General features: G+C 66.8%; 2 protein-coding genes across 5 annotated transcripts; both read left to right on the top strand.

Annotated features, from left to right (window-relative positions):
* The first annotated feature begins 914 nt into the window (after window positions 1-914).
* On the top strand, window positions 915-16,061 carry LOC119147256 (laminin subunit beta-2-like). Of its 4 annotated transcripts, none has more exons than XM_037385973.1 (35): window positions 915-1,071; window positions 2,587-2,636; window positions 3,180-3,364; window positions 3,464-3,587; window positions 3,704-3,777; window positions 3,879-4,067; window positions 4,144-4,207; window positions 4,282-4,487; window positions 4,570-4,690; window positions 5,086-5,274; window positions 5,390-5,569; window positions 5,962-6,074; window positions 6,207-6,286; window positions 6,550-6,706; window positions 6,885-7,046; window positions 7,154-7,312; window positions 7,395-7,516; window positions 7,835-7,955; window positions 8,494-8,683; window positions 9,062-9,205; window positions 9,624-9,855; window positions 10,387-10,550; window positions 10,640-10,864; window positions 11,295-11,509; window positions 11,597-11,693; window positions 12,242-12,620; window positions 12,705-12,889; window positions 12,964-13,193; window positions 13,316-13,519; window positions 14,248-14,392; window positions 14,478-14,685; window positions 14,775-14,916; window positions 15,200-15,376; window positions 15,468-15,624; window positions 15,802-16,061. In XM_037385973.1, the coding sequence occupies exons 2-35, from the start codon at window positions 2,606-2,608 to the stop codon at window positions 15,933-15,935; spliced, it is 5,505 nt and encodes a 1,834-aa protein (XP_037241870.1). In that variant the 5' UTR covers window positions 915-1,071; window positions 2,587-2,605; the 3' UTR covers window positions 15,936-16,061. The 4 variants fall into 4 exon arrangements, with proteins under 4 accessions (XP_037241870.1, XP_037241869.1, XP_037241867.1 ...); XM_037385972.1 differs by lacking the exon at window positions 915-1,071 and adding an exon at window positions 1,200-1,848; XM_037385970.1 differs by lacking the exon at window positions 915-1,071 and having other exon boundaries at window positions 2,097-2,636.
* A 145-nt stretch (window positions 16,062-16,206) lies between these two features.
* Window positions 16,207-26,531, top strand: LAMB2 (laminin subunit beta 2). The gene is made up of 33 exons (XM_037385974.1): window positions 16,207-16,356; window positions 16,506-16,669; window positions 16,760-16,895; window positions 17,077-17,150; window positions 17,277-17,465; window positions 17,543-17,606; window positions 18,443-18,645; window positions 18,733-18,853; window positions 19,150-19,338; window positions 19,424-19,603; window positions 19,680-19,792; window positions 19,920-19,999; window positions 20,077-20,212; window positions 20,353-20,508; window positions 20,616-20,743; window positions 20,826-20,943; window positions 21,061-21,253; window positions 21,323-21,466; window positions 21,592-21,823; window positions 21,894-22,057; window positions 22,137-22,361; window positions 22,928-23,142; window positions 23,234-23,330; window positions 23,402-23,774; window positions 23,846-24,030; window positions 24,107-24,348; window positions 24,416-24,619; window positions 24,712-24,856; window positions 25,218-25,425; window positions 25,509-25,650; window positions 25,766-25,942; window positions 26,017-26,176; window positions 26,254-26,531. Exons 1-33 carry the CDS (start codon window positions 16,314-16,316, stop codon window positions 26,388-26,390), a joined length of 5,337 nt encoding a protein of 1,778 aa, XP_037241871.1. The 5' UTR covers window positions 16,207-16,313; the 3' UTR covers window positions 26,391-26,531.
* Window positions 26,532-26,575: the final 44 nt, after the last annotated feature.

Here is a 26,575-nt window from a genome sequence, read left to right on the forward strand (position 1 = left end):
GTTTGCTTGGCAAGCTCCCTGTGATACAGACATGCTGGCCAGTGCTAATGGCTCTTTATCAGCTCATCTCCTGCCAGTCCTCCTAGCCAAGGAGGTGGTGGTGCCTAGCCACCACCCTTCACCGCTGGGCACAGCCCTGCCCTTTTTCGAGGTTTCCCAGTGCCTGTGGAGAGCACGGCCACAGGGAGCTGGCAGGGCTCTGCCCACAGCATCCCTTGCCCCACTGAGGTGCAGGAGCCCAGCCTGTGCTGTCAGGGTGTCCCTCGGGGCAGGAGTTTTGGCACCTTCGTGGCCAGCAGCCGGGGGAGCCACTGCTTTGTCTGCCCGTGACCTTGCTCACTGGCGGCTGGCCGGAGTGCAGCCTTGGTGTTGGGAGCACGCAGCTCCTTTTCCTTCCTTCGGCCTTGGCTAATAAAAGGCACCATCCCTGCGTGACAGCAAGGTCTCTGTCGAGCCTGGCCCTGGTGCGTGGCCACGCTCCTTGCAGGGCTCCAGGGCTGTTGGCTCAGCCCCTGGCCCAGCCAGTCCCAAGGGTCTCAGGCAGCACTGACTGGCATGAGGTGAGTGGGCTCTGGCTCAGGGCACCATGGTGCCAGCATGGGGCGGGGGGGAAGCGGGATCCATCTGGCATGGGTGCGGAGGTAGTGCCGCTGGCTGCCATGCCACGCCAGAGCTCCCGGTACTGCTGCTGGAGACATGCCCCGAGCAGGCACAGATGGGCCGGTGCGGCACGGGGCGAGTCCTGGCCACGCAACCTGTCTTGCATGACTGGGCACATCCCGTGGGGATGCTGTGCTGGCCCCCGGCCAGCCTGGGCATGGGGCAGCACCGTGCCATGTGTGGGCCACTGCCGGCTTGTACCTGGCCTCCGCTCACCTTGGCTAACTCCGGGTGCGGGCAGGTCCCTCCCCTCGCCTGGCACGGCTGCTGGAGGAGGAGACAGGCGCTGGCTGCCCTCCTCCAGGAACAGCAGCTGAGCCCTGCCCGAGCCCAGCGGGCCGAGCTGGCCCACTCTGCAGCCCACCTGGGCCACCAGCCACCTGCCCGGCACCCTGGGCCCCTTGAGCACAGGTAGGAGCTGGCATGCTGGCGGGGAGCCCCGGGCACGGCACAGCCCTGGCGCAGCCCCAGCCCCAGGGGCACTGGCTGGGTGCCGGCAGCGGGGCGGAGGCGGCACCCAAGGACGGTGCTGCGGGGTGCGCGGGGAGAGGCGGGCTGGGTCCCCCCGCCTGCAGCGTGCTTCCCGGGGCTGGCACATGTCGGACTTTGCCCGGGGAGCCGTGGTAGGGCTGGGTCGCTCGGGAGGGACGTGGCCGGCCAGCAGCATCGTGCCTGTACCTGGGTGAGCTCCCGCATCCTGGCCTCCGCGTGGGGCATCCCCAGGTGGGGCGAAACCCGGTGCCTTGGCCCCCTGGTTTGCCGGAGCAGGGGGCACCCAGCCCACCGTGCAAGCGGCCGCAGGCGCGTTCCTGCCGCGCCGTGCCGGGAGCCCGGGGAACGCGGCGCCGCTGCTCCCGGCCCGCCCGGCGCCCCTTTGTTCGGCGGGGCCCGCCGTGCCGCCGGAGCCGGGGCGTGCCCGGGCTGCCGACGCCTGGCCGGGCGGGCGGCGGGGGCCTCCAGGCAGAAGGAATCGGCAGTGACATTCCCGTAGCCTGGAGACCGCCGTCCCTTTCAGCGGGCAGCCCATTTGAATAAGAATCGTGCACGGGGAAGGGGGGGGCCCTCGCCGCCGCCATCCCATCGCCTCCCCCGCCCCGGCTCAGTGCTGTGCTCCCGGCCCGGGGGGCAGCAGGTCTCCCGCCGCCCTCGCCCCTGGCCTTGGCCCCGCCGGACGCCGCAGGACGCCAGGTACCGGGGGGCGCGGGCTCGGGGACCCCCGCGCCAGCACGTGGCCCCGCACCGCCTCTCCCGCCGCCCTGGTGCGGCTTCGAGCGGGGCCGGGGCAGCGCTGCAGCCCCCCGCCGCCCCGACCCCCTGCCCCGGGCCGGCTCCCGGGCGGGGACAGGGAAGATGTGTTGGGGCAGCGCCGGGGCCAGGCTCTGATCCAGCGCCTGGGAGCGGGCGGTACCGGGAGGGAGCGAGCACAAAAGGCAGCTCCAGCCTAAAGTTAATAGCGGGACCCCGGCCAGCGGCAGGGACGCCCTTGCCCAGCCGGCTCCCGCACTCCTGGCTCCCCTCCCAGGCTGGCCCTGGCCCAGCCCTTGGGACCCCCCGGGGACACCAGTGACACTCCAAGGGATGGATCCACCCCAAGCAGGGCAGGATGGGGCGCAGCACAGCTCGTGTGGGTTCCGGGGGTGCGGGGCACAGCCGTGCCCCTCGGGGCTGCGCAGGGCTGAGCACGGCCGTGGGGTGGGCGCTGGGTGCCACCCCAGCGGATGTTGGGACTAAACTGTCCCACCCGACCCTGCTTCCCGGTGCTGTCCCCAGGTGCACTGCCATGCTGGAACTGGGTGGGTGCACCCTGGGGTGCATGGCCATGCCAGAGCCGGGAGAGGCCAGGCCCCGGCTGCCCTGTGCCATGCTGTACCCTGTGCCATGCCGTACCCTGTGCCCTGCTGCAGTGCCGTCTCCATGTCCCCCCAGGCAGAGCCCTCGGCTGCCCATGGACCTCCTGGTACTCGCTCTCCTGCTGGGTAAGCACTGACCTCGGCAGGGCTCCATGCACGCACGGTGGTGCACCCTGCACACCCGCGATACCAGGGGGCTGTGGTGGCCCTGGCACCCCCGCCGGGGCAGTGGAGGTGGTAGCAATGGCGATGCTCCCTGGCTGGAGGCAGTGAGGGCCTGATGACCACAAATCCCAGTGGGGAATCCGAGCTGCGCTGAGCTCTGGCGGGATTAGTGAGCGCCTGACCTGGCTCCTGACTACCCCCGGCACCGCTCGGTGCCCCGGGGCTGCCTGGTCCCCCAGGAGCACAGGCAGCCCAGCCCCCCGCTCACCCCTGCCGCCCGCTCGGCCCCGCTCCCTGCCCCCCGGTCACGAGGCCCCGGCGCTGCTGCCAGCACCTTTCCGGATCACGGAGCTTCGTGCTGCATCAGTGGGTCGGGACACGGGGATGGGGCGGGATGGGACAGCTGGGGGTGGGGTGGGTGATGGGCAGGCATCTGGGCGGTGCGTGTGGGGTGCACGGCGTGCCTGGGGGCCCTGGCACAGCCCCCAGCCCATGTCCTCACAGTCTCTGCAGCGGGGGTGCCAGCAGCAGGGGCCTGGCAGGAGCCCGACTTGAGTCACGGCTGTGCCCGCGGCAGCTGTTACCCGGCCACTGGGAACCTCCTGGTGGGGCGAGCCCCCTGCCTGAGTGCCACCTCCACCTGTGGGCTGGATGGGCCCCAGGAGTACTGCATCGTCAGCCACCTCCAGGTGAGCCCACCTGGCACAGCTCTGGCACAGGCCTGGCACAGCTGGGCACTGCTGCAGCCTCCAGCTGCCCGTCCCTGACGGTGTCACCCCCTGGCACAGGACTCGGAGAAATGCTTCACCTGTGACTCGCGGGACCCATCCCTGCCTGAGAGCCACCGCATCGAGAATGTCATCTACCTGACTGGCCCCAACGATCAGCGGACCTGGTGGCAGTCGGAGAATGGTGAGGTCATGGCAGCAGCGGGGCTGCCCCCATGTGTGTGCCTTGGTGCTGCACGGCCATGGGACTGGGGTGGGGGTCTTCCCTGGCCTCCACCATCACCTCTCTGTCCCTCTCAGGAGTGGAGCATGTCAGCATCCGCCTGGACCTGGAGGGAGAGTTCCACTTCACCCACCTCATCATGAAGTTTAAGGTGGGTCCTGCCCCATGGGTGCCTGGGATGGGGTGGGATGGGATGGGATGGACCTGCGGGGGCTGTGGGGCTGGCCCCCGTCTCAGCTGGGTGTCCTGCAGACCTTCCGCCCTGCGGCCATGCTGGTGGAGCGCTCGGCCGACTTCGGACGCAGCTGGAAGGTCTATCGCTACTTCGCCTACAACTGCTCCAAGATCTTCCCCAGCGTCCCTGACCAGCCCTCAGGGCTGGTGGACGAGGTGCTGTGTGACCAGCGCTACTCCGAGATCGAGCCCTCCAGCCATGGGGAGGTGCGTGGGGCCGGGAGGTGCAGAGAGGAGCCGGGGGGCTGGGGGGTCTCGGATCACCAACCCTTCCTCCTCCCAGGTCATCTTCAAGGTGCTGGACCCCTCCATCCCCGTGGCAGATCCCTACAGCCCAGACATCCAGGGTGCGTAGCCACGGGTGCTGGGGCTGCGGGGCTGGCAGGCAGCAGGGTGGGTGCTGACCGTGCTGCTCCCCCAGACCTGCTGCGTGTCACCAACCTGCGAGTGAACCTCACCAAGCTGCACACGCTGGGGGACAACCTGTTGGACACGCGGCGGGAAGTGCTGCACAAGTACTACTATGCTGTGGATGAGCTGGTGCTGCGCGGGAGCTGCTTCTGTCACGGCCACGCTGCTCACTGTGCCCCGGCACCTGGTGCCCCAGCGTCCTCTGTCCCTGGCATGGTGAGGTGCACTCAGCCACCAGTCCGGCACAGTGCCCTGTGGGACCTGGCAGCCATGCCGAAGTGGGTGCTCTCCCCCACAGGTCCACGGGCGCTGTGTCTGCGAGCACCACACGCAGGGGCTCAACTGTGAGCGCTGCCAGGACTTCTACCAGGACCTGCCCTGGCGCCCGGCCAAGGGCTCCAGCACCAACGCCTGCCGCCGTCAGTGCCCTGCGCTGGCACTGGCACCATGCTGTGCCTGGGGGCTTGGGGTCCCGTGGGCCGGGTTGGGGGAATGGGGATCCTGCATGTTGTGCTTGGGGATTTTGGGGTCCTGCATGTTGTGAGTGGAGGGTTCAGCATCCTGGGGGCCATGGCTTGGGGCTGGGGCTTGAGGGTTCCACGTGCCATGCTTTGGGGTTGGGGAGGATCAGGGTGCTACAGGCTGAGGTTTGCAGGGGTTGGGGTGCATCCTGCTGGGATGTGGGGCTGCGGTGTCTGCAGGCTGGGGCTTGAGGGGTGGGGATCGAGGAGCTGCATCCCTGGGTTTGGGGTGGGGGTGCTGCCAGGCAGGGGTTTGGGGTGCAGCATGCTGTGCCACGGTGCTGTCCCTTCAGGGTGTGACTGCAACGAGCACTCACAGCAGTGCCACTTCGACATGGCTGTCTTCCTGGCCACCGGGAACACCAGTGGGGCCGTGTGCGATGGCTGCCAGCACAACACCATGGGCCGCCGCTGCCACCTCTGCAAGCCTTTCTACTACCGGCACCCCCGCTCCGACATCCGCTCCCCCACCGCCTGTGCCCGTGAGTGCTGAGCCCCATGGCTCACCCTGGCCCCATGGCTTCCAGTGCCACCCGCACTGGCCCCACAGCTCCCAGTGCTGGCAGCTGCAGCTCCCTGTGGTCTCTCTCTTGGCAGCATGCGACTGCGACCCAGCGGGCTCGCTGGACGGAGGTGCCTGCGATGGGCACACAGATGTGGCGCTGGGCATGATTGCGGGGCAGTGCCGCTGCAAGGAGAATGTGGCCGGTCCCCGCTGTGACCGCTGCCGGCATGGTGCCTATGGCCTCAGCCACGGCGACCCACAGGGCTGCCAGCGTGAGCTGAGACCCAGGGATGGGCACAGGAGGATGTGGGGTGGAGGGATGGGGGTGGAGGGATGATGGAGGGGTGGAGGTGGAGGGATGGAGACAGAGGGATATGGGATGGAGGGATGAGGATGGAGGGTTGTGGTGTGGAGGGATGGGGATGGAGGGATGATGGAGGGATGGAGATAGAGGGATATGGGATGGGGGGTGGAGATGGAGGGTCGTGGGATGGAGGGATGTGGAATGGAGGGGTGGGGTTGGAGGAATGGGGACAGAGAGATGGGGGGTGGAGGGTTGAGGGATGGAAGGAAACAGGATGGGGAGGGAGGGCCATGATACCCGTGGGCTGCAGTCCCATGTGGCAGCCCCTCACATGTGGGGGTGCGTGCGCATGGGGGGCAGCATGCAGGTGTGACCCTCGGGGCACGGTGGCGGGCAGCTCCCCCTGCGACCCCATCAGCGGGGACTGCTACTGCAAACGCTTCGTGGCTGGGCGCTCCTGCAGCCAGTGCGTGGTGAGTGCCCCAGTCTGCCCCACAGCCTGCCCCACACCATGCTCTGTGGCCCTGACTCTCCGCAGCCCCATGGCAATCCCCAGGGCTGGGCTGGCCCCACACCTGCCCCACATCCCCTTGCTCTCACTGCAGCCTGAGTTCTGGGGCCTGAGCTATGACGTGGGGGGCTGCCGGCCCTGCGCCTGTGACTTCGGGGGAGCCTACAGCAACCGGTGGGGCCCAGAACAGTGCCCGGTGGGGCACAGAGATGGTGGGGGGGAGTGGGGACAGGGCTGGGGGTCAAGCATGGGTGGAGGGAGGGATGGGGACATCGGTGGAGGGATGGGTACAGGGCTGGGGAAGAATAGAGTGTGCTGGGATGGAGGGAGGGATCTCCATCCCCAGAGGCGGAGAGATGGGAACAGGGTTGGAAAGAGGGATGGGTGAGGACACAGCCAGACAAGGACAGATGGAGGGACAGGATGGTCACCCCCAGGTGCTCCATGGAGGATGGGGCTTGTCCCTGCCGTCCCCACCTCATGGGGCGGCAGTGCGACCAGGTACAGCCTGGCTTCTTCTGCGCCCCCCTGGATTACTACACCTACGAGGCTGAGCGGGCCACTGGCCACAGCCACAACCACCCCCAGCTCCCGGTGAGTCTCCTGGGGGACTCCCTGTGCCCCCAGCCTGGGCTTCTACATGGCTGTCATCACGCACCATGTTCCATGCATAGCTGTCACCTCATCCTACATTTGGCTGTCACCATGCCCTGTGCATGGCTGTCCCAAGCATGGCTGTCCCCGTGCATGGCCACCCGTCCCCTGACCCCAGCCCCACAGGGTGCCGTCCGGGCGGAGGTGCCCCAGGACTGCCTGGAGTATGACACTGGGGAGCCGGGGGGGCGGAAGGGACGCCTGCGGCACCAGCGCAGCCCCCCCCCGCATCCCCCAGCCCCGCACCCCTTCGCGCCGCAGCCGCCAGCAGCCCCCCAAGGTGAGCCGGGGTGGGTGCCATGGGGCATGGTGGGGCACCGCGGGCTGGGGGCGGCTGGGGGCAGTGCCGGGGGAGCCGGGGCCAAGCTGTGCCGGTGCCCTGCCCAGCCGGATGTGGAGGAGGTGGTGCGGGATGGCACCAGGCGCATGGTGACATGGACGGGCTCGGGGTTTGCCCGGGTGCGGGACGGGGCTGGCCTGACTTTCCGTGTGGACAACGTGCCCTACCCCATGGACTACGAGCTGCTGCTGCGCTACGAGCCCGAGGTGAGCGCTGCCGCGGCCTTGGCTATGGCCACAGCGCGTACAGAGTGGCATGTCCCTGATGCCACCTCGCCTGTCGCCACAGTCAGCTGAGGACTGGGAGGCCATGGTCAGCGTCAGCTCCCGGGTGCTGCCCACCAGCCCTCGCTGTGGGAACCTGCTGCCCTCTGAGCAGATGTACCGCGAGAGCCTGCCCCACAGCCAGAGGTGGGGATGGGGTGGGGTGGGATGGGATGGGGTGGGGTGGGGTGGAATAAGGGTGGCATGAGGATGGGAATGAGATGGGCATGAGGATGGGGATGGGGTGAAGAAGGGGACAATGATTGGGACAGGACAGGGACAAGGGCAGACCTGCCACTCTCCCAGAACTGAGGAATGGGGATGGAGTGGAAACAGGGACAGTCCTACCACACAGGTGAGGGATGGGGACAGGGACAACGAAGGTTGCCGAGTGCCGCTGCTGCTGTTCTCTGGCTGTCCCCATGGCCCTGCTGTGCCCATACTGTGATTCCTGCCTCTGCACAGGTACGTGCTGCTCTCCCAGCCCTTCTGCTTTGAGCCCAGCACCCCCTACGAGGTGACCATGCGGCTTCAACGAGCTGGTGTCACACAGCGTCACCCCAGCGCCTTCATCCTCATCGACTCGGTGAGGGGGGGGCCCGCTGCGCCCTGCGCCTGGGGCTTGGCAGGACTGAGGTGATGGGCAGGGACGGGGACCATGAGCTGTGGTGGGCAGTGACCCCTGTCTGGGGCTGCACTTGGGGTGGGGATGGCGATGGCGATGGGAATAGGAACAGGATGGGATGAGGATGGGGTTAGGATGGGGATGTGGCGTGAGTGAGAAAAGGGATGAGGACGTTGATGGGGAAGGGGATATCGATGGGGTTGGGGATTTGATGGAGTTGAGGTTGGCCTTAGGGATGTTGGTGGAGACAGGGATAAGGAAGCCTGTGGGGATGGCACTTTGGGTGGGAGTATCCATGGGGCTGGGAATGCTGATGAGATCGGGGATGTCAGTGATGCTGGGGCTGTTGACGAGGCTGGGGCAGTTGAGCCCCTAGCAGGGTCGGGGCTGCCCTGGGGCACTCGGGTCTGGCCTGGGAGCAGGGGCCAGGCCCCACGGCAAGGGGTGGCTGTGCCCCCCCCAGCCCCACCTCCTCTCCCCTTCCCACTGCCTGGCACAGTTGGTGCTCCTGCCGCGGGTGTTGGAGTTGCCGGGCTTCCATGGGGCGGAGGCGGCGGCGGCGCGCCGGGAGGAGCTGGAGCGGTACCGGTGCCTGGAGGCATTTCGCATGGCCCCCCCACCCCCCCTGGCCCAGGCCTGCGCGCGCCTGGTCTGCAGTGTCTCGGCCCTGCTGCATGGCGGGGCGCTGCGTGAGTGGGGCCACCGTGGGCAGGGCACCCTGCTGGGCTCAGGGGACGTGACTGGGGCAGCGGGCGAGGGTGCAGTCCTGCCTGGGGCAGTGGGTCAGGATGGGGCTGTGCCTATGGCAGAGTGGGCAGGGGTACCCGGGACAGTGGGTCAGGATGGGGCCATGCCCGTGGCAGGGTGGAGAGGGGTACCCGGGACAGTGGGTCGAGATGAAGCTGTGATGGTTGCAGCGCCCGTTTCAGGAGTGCGCAGGGGTACCCGGTGCAGTGGGTCAGGATGAGGCCATGCCCATGGTGGGCTCGGGCAGGGGAGTGGTGCCGGGGTGCGGGCAGTGTGTGGGCAGGGCAGCCCTGGCCCCACGCTTGCCCTGCTGCCCACAGCCTGCCAGTGCGACCCGCAGGGCTCCCGCAGCAGTGAGTGCCAGGTGCAGGGAGGGCAGTGCGAGTGCAAGCCCCACGTCCTCGGTCGCCGCTGCAACCGCTGTGCCCCAGGCAGCTATGGCTTCGGGCCCCTGGGCTGCAGCCGTGAGTATGGGGTCTGTGCCTGCCGGGCGCCCCTGTCCCTCCTGTCTGTCTGTCCATCCAGCCACCGGAGCCCTGTTCGCTGCCTGTCTGTCTGTTCATCTGCCCATGCATGTGTCCATCTCAGCTCTGCTGTCCTGCAGCCTGTGGGTTGGGTCTCGGTTCCTGCTCTGTCCACCTGTATTCCCATCCATCCATGCGTCTGATCCCCATGTTCCTGCCTGGTGTGGGCACTGCCCTGCCTTGCATTTACCCATCTGTCCATGTGCCCTTCTGTCTGCCCACCTGCGTGTCCCTGTGAGCCTTCCTGAGCCAAAGCCCGTGGGTTGGGCACGCCCTGGGTGCTGGCCTTTATCTTTCTGTCTGTCCATCCCTGTCTCCCTGCACCCACGTCCCTGCCCTGAGCCATGCTGTCCCACAGCCTGTGCCTGCTCCCCGGAGGGTTCGGTGTCACAGCTGTGTGATGCGGTGAGCGGGCAGTGCCGGTGCCAGCCCGGCGCCGTGGGCCGGCAGTGTGACCAGTGCCAACCTGGCCACTGGGGCTTCCCCGCCTGCCGGCCCTGCCAGTGCAACGGGCATGCTGAGGAGTGTGACCCCCAGACAGGCAGCTGCCTGCGCTGCCGCGACCACACTGCTGGCCGGCACTGCGAGAGGTGAGCCTGCTCGGAGGTGAGGGGATGGGACAGCGTGGCATGGCATGGCGTGGGATGGGAAGGGATGGATACAGCTGGATGGGATAGGATAGGATAGGATGGGATATGATGGTGTGGGATATGATGGTGCGGGATATAATGGATGTGATGGATGAGATGAGATGGGATGGGATGGAAACGATAGGATGGGATATGATGGGATGGTGGGATGGGATGAGTTAGGATGGTGGGATGGTATATGATGGGATGACATTGGATGGGATAATGGGATGGGATCTGATGAGATGGATGAGATGGGATATATGGCATGGCATGGATGAGATGGGATGGTGGGATGTGATATGATGAGATGGGATGGGATGGTGGGATGGGATATGATGGGGTGACACTGGATGGGATAATGGGATGGGATATGATGAGATGGGTGAAATGAGATGGGATATCACGGCGTGGCATGGATGAGATGGGATGGTGGGATGGGGTATGATGGGTGGGATGGACCCCTGGGGCACTCACCCCTTGTCTTTGCAGGTGCCTGGATGGTTACTATGGGGACCCAGTGCTGGGCTCAGGGCAGCAGTGCCGGCCCTGCCCCTGCCCTGGCTACCCTGGCACGCGGCACTACCACGGCAGTGCCTGCCATGCCGATGAGGAAGCCCACCACATTGTCTGCCTCTGTGCACCTGGATACGCTGGTGAGGGGCAGAGTGGGCGCTGCGCTGTGAGGACCCCCCAGCACCTGGGTTGCAGGACCCCAGCGCCTACAGCCCCCACCTCCCCACAGGGCCCCGCTGCGATCGCTGCTCCCCTGGCTACTTTGGGGCACCAGAGACAGAGGAGGGAGTGTGCCGGCCCTGCCAGTGCAACAATAACATTGACGCCAGCGACCCAGGGGCCTGCGACCCCCGCACGGGGCAATGCCTGCGCTGCCTGTACCACACCGCTGGGCCCCGCTGCACCCACTGCCAGCCCGGCTACTATGGCAATGCCCTGCAGCGCAGCTGCCGGCGTAAGCAGGGCAGGGTGCTGTGCCAGGGTTGGGGCTGTGTGAGGATTTGGGCGTGGGGGGGCTGTGGCGATGCAAGGGCTCGGGGTGGGGGTGAGGCTTGGGGTGGCGTTGGGGTGGGGGCAGGTTGGGCTTGAAGGGGGGTTGGGTTGGGTGCGTTTTGGGGGTGTCTGGGGGTTTGGGGCTGGGTGATGCCAGGGCCAGGTGAGGTTGGGGGGATTTGGAGGGGGTTTGGGGCTGTGCCTAGAGTCAGCGCTGGGCAGGGGACAGGCATTGGGGTTGGAGGGGGGGGAGTGCTTGGATTGGGGGGTTGGGGCTGTGTGTTGGTTTGGGGCCACCAGGGGATTTGGGGTGCTGGGGCCAGGTCCCAGGGGGCTGTTGCCTGGGCAGGGGGTACAGGCTGAGCCCCACGTGGCCACCCACCCATCCGCAGGCTGTAGCTGCGACCCACGGGGAACCCTGGCCTCACACTGCACCACCGGCACCTGCGCCTGCGACCGCAGCACGGGTGCCTGCGCCTGCCGGCCCAACGTGGTGGGCAAGAGCTGTGACCGCTGCGCACCCCACTTCTGGAGCCTGGGAGGGCCAGAGGGCTGTGAGCCCTGTGGCTGCCACCCCGTGCATGCCCTGCACTCCGCCTGCGATGTGGTGAGCCCTCCCAGCACCCTGGCATGGCTCCAGTGCCCTCCTGGTGCCTGGTGAGCTGCCCGGCTGAGCACACCACTCTTACTGCAGGTGACGGGACAGTGCCAGTGCCGGCCCGGCTTTGGGGGCCGAGTCTGCTCCCAGTGCCAGGAGCATCACTGGGGAGACCCTGAGCAGGAGTGCCGAGGTGGGGACACATCCCAGGGACCTGGAAGGCAGGGGCTCTGGGGTCATAGGGTGGGAGGGGACACTGCATGCTTGGTGGGACTGTAGGAACATGGGAGACCCTGGGGACTTGGTGGGACCCTGGGGACATTAGTGGGAGACTGAACATGGGGGCTCTGGGGAGACAGTGGGATACTGGGGAGACAGTAGAGTGGGACAGAGGGGCTCAGGAGATCCTGGGACACAGCGGGACCCTTCAGACATGGGGGACCCTGGAAGTGTAGTGAGATGCTATATGACATGTAGTGGGAGACATGGTGGCACCCGAGGGATATGGGGGACCTTGGAGACACAGTGGGATGCTGGGGACATGGTAGACCCTGGGGACATGGTGAGTCTCTGGGGACACTGAGTACATGGTGGGACTGTGGGGACATAGGAGACCTTGGGGACATGGTGAGACTCTGGAAACACAGGGGGATATGGTGGGATGCTGGGGACACACGGTAGCAGTCTGGGGACATGGGGGTCCCTCGGGAGGCTGGGACATGCTACCACCTGTCTCTGCAGCGTGTGACTGTGATCCGCTGGGAGCTGAGAGCCCGCAGTGCGAGCAGGCCAGCGGGCAGTGCCAGTGCTGGCCAGGCTTCGGGGGGCTGCGCTGTGACCGCTGCCAGCGGGGCTACCAGGAGGCCTTCCCCCAGTGCTCGCCCTGTCACCCCTGCTTTGGGCGCTGGGACCCAGCTCTGGGCAGCCTGCAGGATGGGCTGCGGCGTGTTGGGGCGCAGGCACGGGCGCTGCGGGAGGGGGGGTCTGCACCCCTGCTCAGCCCCCGCCGCCTGCGGGCACTGGAGGAGGCCCTGGGGCGTGTGGAGCGGCTGCTGGGTGAGGGGGGCAACCCTGGTGGCCCCCTCCTTGACGGGCTGCCCAGGCAGCTGGATGGCACCAGGCAAGTGTACACGGTGGGCTGGGGCAGGGGTGTACCTCTCTTTTGTCACCCAAAAAGGCTTGAGAACCCTCTTCTCCCACAAAGGATGGAGCTGGATGACTTCTGGAAGCAGCTCCAAGAGCTGGAACAACATCTAGATCAGCTGGCACAGGCAGATGTGCAGCACCATGACAAGCTAGCTGGGCTGAGCCATGAGCTGAGGGGTCTCAACCGAACCACTTCCCACCTCCAAATCCTCCTTGGCACCGTAGCGGCAGCTGGATTTGGTGGTAAGAGCATCTGGCGAGGTCTGGGGGGTTTGATGGCAACCATCCTGGCCAAACCCTGACGCTGGCACCTGCAGAGTCTTACCGCAGCATCCTGGCATCGGTGGAGGGCTCAAGGCGGGCAGAGGCGGTGGCCAACAGCACAGCTGGCAAGCTGAATGGGGCACAGGTGACACGGCGAGCAGCTGAGCAGCTGCTGCGGCAGCGGGGCGATGCTTTCCGCCGTGGCACAGCTGCAGCACGAAAATCCTTGCGGGAGGTGCAGAAACGAGTGATGGGACTCAGCATTGCCAGAATCAATGGGAAGGTGAGAGCAGGACTGGTGGGAGGCAAATAGGCACATGGGGCAAGATCCCCAAGATGGAGCAGCATGGGGCTCTCCCCCCATGCAGTCATGAGCTTCCATCTATACCATTGGCATCACTGCAGATTTGTGGGGTGCCTGGGGACCGGAGCTGCGAGCAAGCGCCTTGTGGAGGAGCCCTGTGCCAGGACAGTGCGGGGACACGGCATTGCGGTGGCACAGGGTGTATGGGGGCACTGCCCGTCTCAGCTCGAGCCCTGAGCAGCGCCCATAACACCTCACAGCAGCTGGAGGTGGCATTGGGACAGCTGGGTGTTGTGGCACAGAAGGTAGTGGTGGTGGCTCCATAGCACTTTTTGGGGTCTCCTTGTGTCCCCTTTGCATGGCCCACTTTTGCCCTTTTCACGTCCCTTTGCATGTCCCCTTGAATATCCCACTTGTGCCCTTTCCTTGCTCCCAAGTGTGTCCCCTCTGTATGTCCCTCTTGTGCCCTTTCGCAGATGTCTCTTGTGCCATTTGTGTGCCTCCTCGTGCCACTGCCGCACACCCCTTTTGAGTCCCCTTGCACACCCCTCCCATGCCTCCTTGTACCCTGCTGCACGCTGGTGTGTGTCCCCTGGCGTGCCCCTGTGCCCCTTTGCACACCCTGTTACTTTTTACAAGGGCATGTAGCAAGAGTAGGACAAGGGGAAATGGTCTTTAAACTGAAAGAGGGTAGATTTAGATCAGGTATTAGGAAGAAAATCTACTGTGAGGGTGGTGAGACACGGGAACAGGTCACACAGAGCAGCTGTGGGTGCCCCGTCCCTGGCAGTGTTCAAGGCCGGGCTGGATGGGGCTGGGAGCAGCCTGGTCTGGTGGAAGGTGTCCCTGCTCACGGCAGGGAGGTTGGAACCAGGTGATCTTCAAGGTCCCTTCCAACCCAGACCGTCCTATGATTCTATGATTACACCCCCTTGCATGTCCCCATCTTGTCCCCATGCATATCCCTTGCCCACCCTCCTGTGCCCCCTCCCCGGGGACACCCTGTCCCCCTGCTCAGCCCCATGTTCCCCAGACGCAGGAGGTGCAGGAGCTGGCGCGGGGGGCGCGGAGCCGGGCAGAGGAGGCGCTGGGGCGGTCGCAGGCCGCCCGCAGCCGTGCGGAGAAGGCGACAGCCCAGCTGCGGGACTTCATCCGCCGAATCAAGGCCTTCCTGGCAGGTAGCGCTGACACAGGATGGGCACCTGGGCACGGTGGGGCTCAGCGTGCCCACCCTGAGCCCACCCTGCTCCTGTGTCCCTGCAGAGGAGGGAGCGGACCCAGGCAGCATTGAGCTGGTGGCTCGGCAGGTGCTGAATATCTCCCTGCCCAGCAGCCCCAGCCGGATCCAGGAGCTGCTGCGGGAGATGCGTGAGAGCATTGGCCAGCTGGAGGGGGTGGACATGGTGCTCAACAGCACGGCACAGGGGCTAGCCGTGGCACAGGGGCTGCTGGTGCAGGGACGGGATGCCAGGCAAGTGGTGGGGGATATGTCGGGGTGACAGGGGTTGGGGGTCTGTCCCCCAGCACTGGCAGGGGCTGGAGCTGCCTGTGCTGCCACAGGGAGCGAGCGGAGGGTGTGAGGGATGAGCTGGCAGGGACACAGCGGGCGTTGGAGATGGCACGGGCACAGGTGACAGCAGCAGGGAGCGCGCTGCAGAGCACCAGGGACACCATCCGGGCAGCTGAGAGCAGAGTCAAGGAGGTGAGGGGCACTGTGGCTACTGGCACGCCAGGGCTGGGGGAGTGAGGGCAAGGCCACCAGCATGGCTGGGGAGTGGGAATTGTGCTTTGGGCATGCTGGGGATGACGGGGTTGGTGCCATGGAGAGCAAGGCTGATGCCATGGGCACACCAAGGGTAGTGAGGCTGGTGCCAGGGGGATGTGGATGGGGTGGGGTGGGTGCCATGGGTTTGCCAAGGCGGGACTGGCACCATGGGCACAGCAGTTGCGGTGCCTGCCGGCAGCCAGTGCCTGTGCTTGCCCAGACGGAGCGCAGGCTACAGGTGCTGGAGGGGAAGGAGTCACGGGCACAACGGCGGCTGCGGGAGCTGGCGCAGCGCATTGCTGCGCTGCAGGAGCAGAGCCGGAATGCCCACCGTAAGGCACAGCAAGCCAAGGACGGGGCACAGCGTGCCACAGCCACCTCAGGGACACTGAGCCAGGTGAGCTCCTGCCCTGCCCGGCTGCAATGCAGCAGCAAGGGGGTATGGGGTGCCAGGGGGGCTCAGCCTCGCCGTTGCCATGTGCTGCCAGGACCTGGTGCAGGTGACGCAGCGTTACGTGGTGCTGAAAGGCCGGGTGAGCGGACTGGCCGGGGTATCTGGTGGGGCCCTGCGGCGTGTGACGCAGCTGACGGCGGAGGCCCAGGACCTCCTGGACAAGGCCAGCAGCAGCAAGAGGAAGCTGGAAGGTGAGGAGGCAGCATGTGGTGGGGGCATTCCCCACCATCCTGACCCCGCTCAGTGCCCATCTCCCCGTGTGTGCCTCCTCTTGTCCCCCTGGGCATGTCCCGCCTGGTGCCCCAAGGGTGACGCGGGGAGGTGACATGGCAGGGGTCTGTGCCCTGAGCGTGCCCCCTGTCCCGCAGAGCTGGAGCTGCACTTCGGGGCCAACGAGCGAATGATGGCGGCGAAGGCGACGCAACTGCAGGCGTTGGAGCAGCGCGTCTGGGGGCTGCTGGAGGAGATCCGGGAGAGAGCCAACGCTTACGCCACCTGCTAGGGACAGGCGACGGGGCCGGGGACCGGTCCTGCCCCACAGCCGCCCGGCCGCCGCAGCCCGGGGGTCCCATCTCTTCCGCGGGCGCCTGTAGCGCGGCCGCGCCTTCCAATAAAGCCCTGAACCGCGGCTGCCAGTGTCCGGTGCCTGCCTGCCCGCCGCCCGTGTCCGGTGCCCGCCGGCCGCGCTCCCCGCTCCGGCCGGGATCCGCCCCGCGCTTTCCGCACAGCCCCGAGCGCTGCGCCCGCCGCCCAGCGCGGAGGGGGGCGGGAGGGACCGGGACGGGGACGGGACCCGGCGGGGCGGGGCGGGACTGGACGGGACGGGACCGCCAGGCACCTGCCGAGCGCTCCCTTTGCGCCCCCTTTGCGCGCCCCCGCCATGCGGAGCCCCGGCGCCCTCCTGCTGCTGCCGCTGCTGGCCGGTGAGTGTGCGCCCCCCGCAGCGGGACCCGGGGCCGGCCCGGCCCCGCCGCCCTGTTTCCGGGTGGCCGCGGAAGGGGCCCCGGGCGGCGGCGGGGGGGGTCCCGGGTGTGCCCCCACCCCGCGCCCTCAGCCGTCCGCTGCCCCGCAGGGCTTGGTGGAGCCCCGGCCCCCGACCCCCCCCAGGGCTGCGCCCGCGGCAGCTGTTACCCGGCCACCGGGGACCTGCTGGTGGGGCGAGCCCCCCGCCTGAGCGCCACCTCCACCTGCGGGCTGCGCCGGCCCCAGCCCTACTGCATCGTCAGCCACCTCCAGGTGAGCAGGACGGGGACCGAGGGCACCGGGTGGGGCTGAGTGGGACAGGATGGGGATGGGGACACGCACCACTGAGCCTCCTGCTCGCAGGAGGAGAAGAAGTGCTTCGTCTGCGACTCGAGGCGGCCCTACGACGCCCGTGCCAACACAAACAGCCACCGCATCGAGAATGTGGTCACCACTTTCGCCCCCCGCCCCAAGAAAGCCTGGTGGCAGTCGGAGAATGGTGAGCGGCAGGCGGGGGCGGCAGGGCGTCCCGGGGGGCTCTTCTTCCCTTCCTCCCACGCTGAGGAAGTGTGACTCAGCCAGCGGCTGCAGCCGCGCCCCTGGCCTGTGGCCGGGCTGGGGGGACGAGCCCCAGGGACCCACAGGTGGATGCTCCCCAAAGTCACATGTGCTGTCCCCAGGCGTGGAGCACGTCAGCATCCAGCTGGACCTGGAGGCTGAGTTCCACTTCACCCACCTCATCATGACCTTCAAGGTAGGTCCCAGCATGTGGGTACCCAGGACAGGACAGGACAGGACGGGACGGGACGGGATGGGATGGGATGGGATGGACCTGCGGGGGCTGTGGGGCTGGCCCCTGTCCCAGCTGGGTGTCCCGCAGACCTTCCGCCCTGCGGCCATGCTGGTGGAGCGCTCGGCCGACTTCGGACGCAGCTGGAAGGTCTATCGCTACTTTGCCTACGACTGTGCTGCTGCCTTCCCCCATGTCCCCCGCGGACCCCCACGCCGTATTGACGACGTTGTCTGCGAGTCCCGCTACTCTGACATTGAGCCCTCCACTGAGGGGGAGGTGAGGCCCTGGCAGTGCCCCAGGAGGGTCGGGGGACTCCCCGCTGCTCTCCCCTCACTGCCCTACTGTCCCCACAGGTGATCTACCGGGTGCTGGACCCCGCCATCCCCATCCGAGACCCCTACAGCCCTGCCATCCAGAGTGAGTTGTCTGCCCTGGGCTCCTGCCTGGCTGCTCTATTTTGAGCGCAGCTATTTTGGCTGCTCTCTCCCAGCTCTGAGCCCCACAGCAGGGTCAGGGCCAGAACCAGCCTGGGGGGGCTTGGGGCCCCCCTGCACCCTGCCCTATGTGAGCAGCTTCAGGTTGAGAGGAGGGGAATGGCTGTGCTGGAGCCAAGCCCAGTGCTGAGCAGTAGCTGTGGTGCAGGCTGGGGTCACTGGTGATGGGCAGAGGAGCCAGGCCAGACGCAGGACACAGTGGGTTAATCACCCAGGGCTAAATTTAGGCCGGGAGCAGGAGGGGAGGAATCTGCAGGGCTGGGCTGCTGGGAAGCTGCAGTCCCCGGGGAGCCATCCAGTCCTGCTGGGGCCCCCGGGCAGTGCCCATTATGCAGAGCCCCCAGCAGTGAGTGCCCCACCACCCAGAAAGGTGCTTTTGCCCGGGACGCTTGTTCTGCTCTGGTGGGGTCCCAGCCCTCATCTGCTGGGGGACCTGGAGAGCTCTGGCCCAGTGCACAGCCTGACCGTGCACAACCACATGCACGGGAGCTGAAGCGCCGCAGCTATGTACAGCCCAGCCTGGCCCTGTGCAACCAGGTGCATGTGAGCCAAACCACACACAGCTCTGTGCCAACAAGCTGTGCCATAGAAAGCCACACACAGCCCAGCCCGATGGTGTGCAGCTCTGCATGGACACCCCATGCCACCCACAGCCCCCTGTGGCCACGCACAGCCCACCCCAGTCATGCCCAGCAGAGCCGAGCCGTGCATGGACAAGCCCGGACACCCCGTGCCAATGCCGGTCTCTCTCCACCCCAGACCTCCTGCGCGTCACCAACCTGCGAGTGAACCTCACCAAGCTGCACACGCTGGGGGACAACCTGCTGGACACCCGGCGGGAGATCCGGGAGAAGTACTACTACGCACTCTATGAGCTGGTGCTCCGTGGAAATTGCTTCTGCTACGGGCACGCATCTGAGTGCGCCCCACTCAGCGGGGCCCCCGCCCCCGCCGATGGCATGGTAGGGCAAGCAGGCCCTGCGTGCCCTTCTGGAGTCAGGTAGCTGTGTTGCCTGGTTCTGCAGCCCCTCACCATGGCATCCTGGCAGGTGCACGGGCGCTGCGTCTGCAAGCACCACACGCAGGGGCTGAACTGCGAGCGATGCGAGGACTTCTACCAGGACCTGCCCTGGCGCCCGGCCAAGGGCTCCAGCACCAACGCCTGCCGCCGTGAGTAGCTGTGCCGGCACTGGCTCCTGGCTCGGAGACCCCGGTGCCGGGGCTGGCAGGCTGCGCCATGCCAGGGGTTTTGGGGTACTGCATGCTGGGGTGAGGTTGGGTGGGGACTGGCATCCTGCAGATCTGCTTTGGGGATGTTGCAGGCTGGAAGTTTGGAGAGGTTTGGGATTGGGGGCTACATACCAGGGTAGGGGGAGTCGGGGCTGGGGAGGTTTGGCACTGGGGGTGCTGCCTGGCGGGCAGGGGATTGGGGTGCAGCATGCTGTGCTGTGGTGCTGTTCCCACAGGCTGCGACTGCAACGAGCACTCGCGGCGGTGCCACTTCGACATGGCCGTTTTCCTGGCCACGGGGAACACCAGTGGGGCCGTGTGCGATGGCTGCCAGCACAACACCATGGGCCGCCGCTGCCACCTCTGCAAGCCTTTCTACTACAAGGACCCCAGCAAGGACCTGCGGGACCCTGCAGTGTGCCGAGGTCGGTGCCAGGGGGTGCGCGGCACCGGACAGGCTGTGTGGGGTGGGCTGTGGGGTCAGGGTGCTGATCCTGCCTGTGCCCCCAGCCTGTGACTGCGACCCTGAGGGCTCTCTAGAGGGTGGGCTGTGCGACGGCGCTGACGACCCGGCCCGCGGGCTGATTGCGGGGCAGTGCCGCTGCAAGGAGCACGTGGCTGGTCCCCGCTGCGACCGCTGCAAACCCGGCTTCTTCGGCCTCAGTGCTGCCAACCCGCAGGGCTGCCAGCGTAGGTACTGGGGCGGCACCCGCCAGGGTTGGGTATGTGGCTTGACCCTGCCAGACGCCACTGGCTCTCCATGCAGGGTGCCAGTGTGACCCCCGTGGTACAGTGGCTGAAGGCAGCCAGTGTGACCCTGTCAGTGGCGAGTGCTTCTGCAAGCGGCTGGTGACCGGGCGCAACTGCGACCAGTGCCTGGTGAGTGGGGCTGTGCTGGGGGCTGTGCACAGTGCTCAGGGCCATGCATGGTGCTTAGGGGCCAAGCACAGTGTTTGGGACAACGGCACCACAGCCAGGTGCTCCCTGACACCCTTGCCCTCTGCAGCCTGAGCACTGGGGGCTGAGCCATGACATCGCAGGCTGCCGACCCTGCAACTGTGATGTGGGAGGTGCCCGCGACAACCTGTGAGTCTTCATGGGGATGCAGGGGCCAAGGGGCATCCCTGCTGGCATCGGGGGTGATGGTGTCGCTGGGGTACCAGGTGCGCCGTGGAGACGGGACAGTGCCGGTGCCGCAGCCATGTGGTGGGACGACAGTGCAACCAGGTGGAGCCTGGTTTCTACCACATCAACCTGGACCATTACACTTACGAGTCTGAGGATGCTCAGCTGCATCAGGTAAGGGACAAAGGTGTCCCTGGGGGGGACATCAAGCAGAGCAGGGCAGTGGGCGACTCTTTGCATGGTCCCTAACCCAGCACGCACCACTCTGCCCTGCTGCCGGCTAAGGCAATTTTTGTGGTCCCATCTCACACCAGGGCTCGGTGGTGGAGCGTGAGCCCCCCACGGACCATCCAGCTTCATGGACGGGGACAGGCTTTGCCCGCATGCTGGAAGGCGGCTGGGTGGAGTTTCATGTGAACAACGTGCCTTTCTCCACTGAGTATGATGTGATCATCCGGTATGAGCCCCAGGTGAGCATTAGATGGTGAAGCTGGCGGTGGGATGTATCGCCAGACTGGGGGATGGTAGCGGGGAGTGCAGGACAGCATTTTTGGTACAGCCTGTTCTCTGCTGGTAGCACCCAGAGCCCTGGCAGGAGGTGAGGCTGAGGGTGCTGCGCCCCCGCCCGGTCTCCGCTAGCAGCCCTTGTGGAAACACCATCCCAGCTGATGACCAGCTCTCCACCAGCCTCCCCTCTGGTGCCAGGTGAGTGCCTTGCCAGGACTGGGCTGTGCTGGGGCTCATGGGAGGCACCCACCTGCCCATGCTCTGCTTTGCTCCTGCCCAGGTATGTGGTACTTCCCCAGCCTGTCTGCCTGGAGCGGGGTGTCTCCTACACCCTCCGCCTGGAGCTGGGCTGTGCCAATGCTCAGCAGGATCCCACCACCAGTGTGCTCATTGATTCGGTGAGAGGTGGTGGGGCAGCGCCATGGGGGATTGCAACCCTTTGGTGGAGCAGGATGCAGGCACAGGGGACACAGGGAGAGATGGGCATGACATCCCACTGGCTTTTTTTCCCCCAGCTGGTGCTCATGCCCCGTTACTCCTCACTGGAAATGTTCATCGCGGGTGACCCCAGCTCCATGGAGCGCCAGGAGACCTTCAAGCGGTACCGCTGCGCCCAGCCCTTCTACACCGCAGGGCCCTCGCCTGTGGCCGAGCCCTGCTCCAGCCTCCTGCACAGCCTCTCAGCCATCCTGCATGATGGGGCACTGCGTGAGTATGGCCCCACATCCTGTCCTGCACCCCATGGCAGCTGGTGCTCACCCTGCTCTCTGCCCGCAGCCTGCCTCTGCGACCCCCAGGGCTCACTCAGCGCCGAGTGCCAGCCACAGGGCGGGCAGTGCCAATGCAAACCCAATGTCATGGGACGGCGCTGCCACCGCTGCTTCCCAGGAACCTTTGGCTTCGGGCCCGGTGGGTGCCGAGGTGAGTGCTGTGAGGCTGTGCCGGCCCAGCCCGGAGAGGAGCCCAGGCACCCCAGGGCTGGGGACACCAGGGAGGGATGCTCTCTGCGGCCTGGGGGCAGACAGTGTGGGTGCCATGCCTTCCAGCGTGCCAGTGCAGCAGTGAGGGGTCAGTGAGCACTGTCTGCGACAGCACCACGGGGCAGTGCTCCTGCCGTGAAGGTGCCCACGGCCCACGCTGCGACCGCTGCCAGCCCGGCCACTGGGGCTTCCCCACCTGCCGGCCCTGCCAGTGCAACGGGCACGCCGAGGACTGCGACCCCTGGACAGGCAGCTGCCTGCGCTGCCGCGACCACACAGACGGCGAGAGGTGCCAGAGGTAAATGTGTGTGCCCGGAGAAGGCAGGGTGCTGCCAGCCGCCCTGGCCCCAGCTGACTGCCTCCCGCAGGTGCGCAGCTGGGCACTTTGGGAACCCAGCGCTGGGCTCTGGGCAGCACTGCCGGCCCTGCCCCTGCCCTGAGGGGCCTGGCAGCCCCCGCCAGTTCGCCACCTCCTGCTACCAGGACAGCCGCTCCCGGCAGGTTGTCTGCCACTGCAGCCCTGGCTACACAGGTGGGTGCCCACCTCAGCACGGTCAGTGCCCTCAGGGGTTCCCCATCCCTGGGCACTGCCCAGCACTCTGTGCCTGCAGGTCCCCGCTGTGATGAGTGTGCCCCTGGGTACTACGGGGACCCACTGCAGCCTGGTGGGCGCTGCCTGCCCTGCCAGTGCCACGATAACATCGACATGACGGACCCGGAAGCATGCGACCGGCACACAGGACGCTGCCTGCGCTGCCTCTACAATACAGCGGGGCCCCACTGCGCCGAGTGCCAGCCTGGCTACTATGGGGATGCTACACGGCACAGCTGCAGGCGTGAGTACCCATGGCCATGCCAAGACAGACTAGGCTCCAGAGCCCAGCATGGCCCTGGGGACCAAGCTGCCCATGGCTGCCCTTGCTCGTGCACAGTGCTGTGGGGTCCTCTGGGCTGTCTCCTCTGCCCAGTCCTGGTACTGCAGCCCCATCCTTGTCTCCATGCCCAGCTTGTCCCATCCCATCTACATGCTCATCTCATGCCCATTACTGTCCCCATTGCCATCCGCCATCGCAGTCCCCACTGCCACTCTGACTCTGTCCCCATCCCATCCTTATCCCATCTGTATCCTGACCCTGTCCCATCTCCATCCTATCGCCATCAGCTCTTCCCTTCCCACGTCCAAATGATCCCCACCCCTGTCCAATCTGTCTCCCTCCTGCCTCCACCCTTAACCACTGCCATCCTATCCCTGCCTGTGTCTCCGTACCATCTGCACCCCCATCCCCTCTCCATTCCAGTCTCATCCCCATCCTGTCCCTTTCCTCATCCTGTCCCCATCCCCTCTCAATCTCCCTGTCCCTGTCCCCATCCCTGTCCCCGCTCAGTGCCCATCTGGTTCCAGGTTGCTCCTGCAACGCGTTGGGCACTGATGCCAGCACCTGTGGGCCCCAGCAGTGCCAGTGTGATAGGCGCAGTGGGCAGTGCTATTGCCTGCCCCATGTGGAGGGCCAGAGCTGTGATCGCTGCAGCCCCAACTTCTGGAACCTGGGCAGTGGGCAGGGCTGCGAGCCCTGCGCCTGTCACCCCCAGCACGCCCTGACACCTGCCTGCAACCAGGTGAGATGGAACAGGGACAGGGGATGGTGGATGGGATGGGGCTGGGGGCATGCTGCAGCAGCGCCGGCCTCGCCCGTGCTGTGGCTTTCAGTTCACAGGGCAGTGCTCGTGCCGGCCGGGCTTTGGGGGCCGGACCTGCGCCAACTGCCAGGAGCACCACTGGGGTGACCCACAGCACCAGTGCCGAGGTGAGAGCCACACTGCTGGTGGGGGGGACCATGGCAGGCCCCACGGTGCTTTGACACTGCTTTTCCCACAGCCTGTGACTGCGATCCCCATGGCATCATCACTGCCCAGTGCCACCGTGGCAGTGGCCACTGTGAATGCCGACCTGGCATCTCTGGAGTCCGCTGTGACCAGTGTGCCCGGGGCTTTGCCGGTGCCTTTCCTGCCTGCCAGCCCTGTCACCCTTGCTTTGGGGACTGGGACCGGGTGGTGCAGGACCTGGCTGCCCGCACCCGGGCACTGGCACAGCGGGCCAGCCTCCTGCAGCACACTGGGGCTGCCAGTGCCTTCGGGGGCACCTTCCAACGGCTGGAGGAGAGTCTGGCCACTGTACGTGATGTGGTGGCCACCCGCAATGCCACCGCTGCTGCCGCCGCCCACCTGACACATGCCACGGAGGGGCTGCGGTGAGCACCCGATGCAGGGCATGGCTCCCGGGGTGTCCCCGGGGGTGGGTTGTCACCCCCTTCCCTTGCAGGCGGCAGATCGAAGAGGCGACGGAGAGGTTGACGCGGCTGGAGGGGGAGCTGACAGCCACCCAGGATGCCAACTTCAATGCCAGTCACATGCTGAGCGCGGTGGATCGGGGTGCTCGTGCCCTCAACCACAGCCTGCAGGACCTGGAGCAGCGGCTGCATGCCCTCAAAACCTCCAATTTCCTCGGTGAGCCATGCCACCGAGTCGGGCCGGGGTGGTGGGGCCATGGCCGGGGATTTGACAGGGCCCCTGCCACCCCCAGGCGCCTATGACAGCATCCGCCAGTCCCACTGGGAGTCGCGGGAGGCCGAGCGCTGGGCAGACGCCTCCAGCCGTGCTGTGCCCAGCCCTGTTAGCATGTCAGCAGCCACCCGGCGCCGTGCCGAGCAGCTCCTGGCCAGCCACCGGGATGACTTCAATCGCCAAAATGCAGCCAGTCGGCGGGCGCTGATGGACTTGGCAGCGAGGGCACAGGCACTGAGCCTGCACACACTCAATGAGAAGGTGGGACATGCGGAGGGAACCAGGGGGACAGTGCCCAGAGCCGGCCCGAGCCTGTGCTGCCTTGCAGGTCTGTGGTGCGACGGGCGACGTACCCTGTGCCGAGAGCCCCTGCGGGGGAGCCGGGTGTCGGGACGAGGATGGGGGACGGCGCTGTGGGGGTCTGAGCTGCGGCGGGGCCGCATCCACAGCTGACAGTGCTCTGGACCGGGCACGCCATGCCCAGGAGGAGCTGCGGCGGGCTGCCGGTGACATGGCCCAGCTCTCCCACAAGGTGCGTGGCACACGGGCGCTGGTGGGAGCAGGTGGCACAGCCGTGCCCCCCAGCCCTTGGGGTTGGTGCTGAGGGTCTCTGTCCCTGCTCAGGTAGCTGAGGCCAAGGGGAAGGCAGATGAGGCCCGGCTGCGGGCACAAGCGGCTCTGGACAAGGCGAATGAAACCAGGGCCCTTGTGGAGAGCTCCAACAAGGAGCTGCGGGAGCTCATCAGCCACATCAAGGCCTTCCTGAGCCGTGAGTGCTGGCGTGCTGGGGGGCTGGCCGCCCCTGCCCAGCCCTGTGTGGCTCTGCACCTGCACCACACTGCACTGACACTGCACCGCACCGCACCACACTGCATGGTCCCCGCACTGCATGTGGGCTGTACCACCCCGGCATGGCATGGCACTGCACCACATCACACAGCTCCTGCCCCATGCTGTGTTGCATGGTCCCTGCCCTGCCCCAAACATCCTGTGCCTCCCAGTCACCCCCTTTCCCCCTTGCCCTGCCCCACACTCCCTCCCCGTGGTTCTGCCCTCTGCTGCCCCTCGGTCTGCCTGTCCCCTCTGCCCCAGGGTGCTGCAGGGGACACACTGACAGCTCCCACCCGCAGAGGAGGGGGCTGACCCCGAGAGCATCGAGGTGGTAGCCAGCCGGGTGCTGGAGCTGTCACTCCCCGCGGCGCCGTCCCAAATCCACCGCCTGGCTGAGGAGATCAAGACACGGGTGCGCAGCCTGGCCAGCGTGGACACCATCCTGGAGCAGACAGCTGGTGACGTGCACCAGGCTGGGCAGCTGCTGCAGGATGCCCAGCGGGCCAGGTGAGCCTGGGGATGTGGTAGCACAGCCCCCCCGGGGACCCCTGGCTCCAGCTGGTGCTGAGGCAATGCCTCCCTGGCCGCAGGTCACGGGCAGAGGGTGTGCGGGGCACAGCTGAGGCAGTGCGGCAGGCGTTGGAGGAGGCACGGCAAGCCCAGGGTATGGCCGAGCAGGCACTGCACCATGCTGCTGGTGACATCCAGCACAGTGAGAGAGCTCTTGGCATGGTAAGGGCTCGGTCCCCATGCCCTCAGCCCCATGGGGGTGGGCAGGGCCCTGTCCCCACCATGGGGGCACCCTGACCGTGGCTGCCCCCCCCCCCCCCATACTGCTTCTCCCCAGATGCAGGTGCAGACGGCGAGCGCGGAGCAGCGGCTGGCAGGTGCCATGGGACAGATCGGGATCCTGGATGGGCAGACGGATGCCCTGAAGGTGAAACGTGCCAACAACAGCCTAGCAGCCACACGTGCCCAGGAGGTGGCTGGCACCGCGCGGGACCGAGCCGGAGAGGCTAAGCAGGTGGGTGAGCAGGGGTTCTGGGGGGCCATGGGGGTCTCCCAGGGGTCCCACTGACTGGCCCCGCTGCCCAGCAGGTGCTGGAGGGGCCGTTGCGGGACCGGTACCGGACAGCACAGGAGCTGGTGCAGCACCGGGCACAGGGTGCACAGCAGGCAGGCAGCCGGGCACAGCAGCTGCGGGATGAGGCTGCCGGGCTGCTGCAGGATGCCCAGGGCAAGCTGCAGAGGCTGCGAGGTGAGGCCAGGGCAGGGGGTCCAGGGGGTCAGGGTGGCAGGTGTCCAGGCTGACCCATGTTCTCCCTGTCCCCGCAGCGCTGGAGGAGGCATATGAGCGGAATGAGCGGGTGCTGGATGCCAAGGCAGCCCAGCTGGGCGGGCTGGAGGCCAGGATGAGGGAGGTGCTGGCCACCATCAACCAGCAGGTCCAGATCTACAACACCTGCCAGTGACCCCCCCCCGCCCCGAGGGGTCCGGACCACCCCCACCCCGAGCCCCCAGCCTCTCCCACCCAGCCTCCACCTGCCCCTGGAGCCGTGGGCAGGAGGGGGGCTGTGGGGCACCCCCCTGCGTGAATAAAGTTACAGAGCAAGACTGCTGCACCTCTCCCCCATGCCATGGGCCCCCACGGCCACCC

The sequence above is a fragment of the Falco rusticolus genome, chromosome 4 (genome assembly GCF_015220075.1).
Source record: "Falco rusticolus isolate bFalRus1 chromosome 4, bFalRus1.pri, whole genome shotgun sequence".
In the NCBI taxonomy this organism is placed as follows: domain Eukaryota; kingdom Metazoa; phylum Chordata; class Aves; order Falconiformes; family Falconidae; genus Falco; species Falco rusticolus.

Bases quoted from the DNA above. Each gene is read 5' to 3' on its own strand.
- LOC119147256 (XM_037385970.1), top strand. From the start codon at position 2,264: ATGGGGCGCAGCACAGCTCGTGTGGGTTCCGGGGGTGCGGGGCACAGC. The intron at 3,778-3,878 runs GTGGGTCCTGCC...GGTGTCCTGCAG, and splicing joins ACCTCATCATGAAGTTTAAG to ACCTTCCGCCCTGCGGCCAT. The intron at 9,206-9,623 runs GTGAGTATGGGG...GCTGTCCCACAG, and splicing joins CGGGCCCCTGGGCTGCAGCC to CCTGTGCCTGCTCCCCGGAG.
- LAMB2 (XM_037385974.1), top strand. From the start codon at position 16,314: ATGCGGAGCCCCGGCGCCCTCCTGCTGCTGCCGCTGCTGGCCG. The intron at 24,031-24,106 runs GTGAGCCATGCC...TGCCACCCCCAG, and splicing joins CAAAACCTCCAATTTCCTCG to GCGCCTATGACAGCATCCGC. The intron at 24,349-24,415 runs GTGGGACATGCG...GCTGCCTTGCAG, and splicing joins TGCACACACTCAATGAGAAG to GTCTGTGGTGCGACGGGCGA.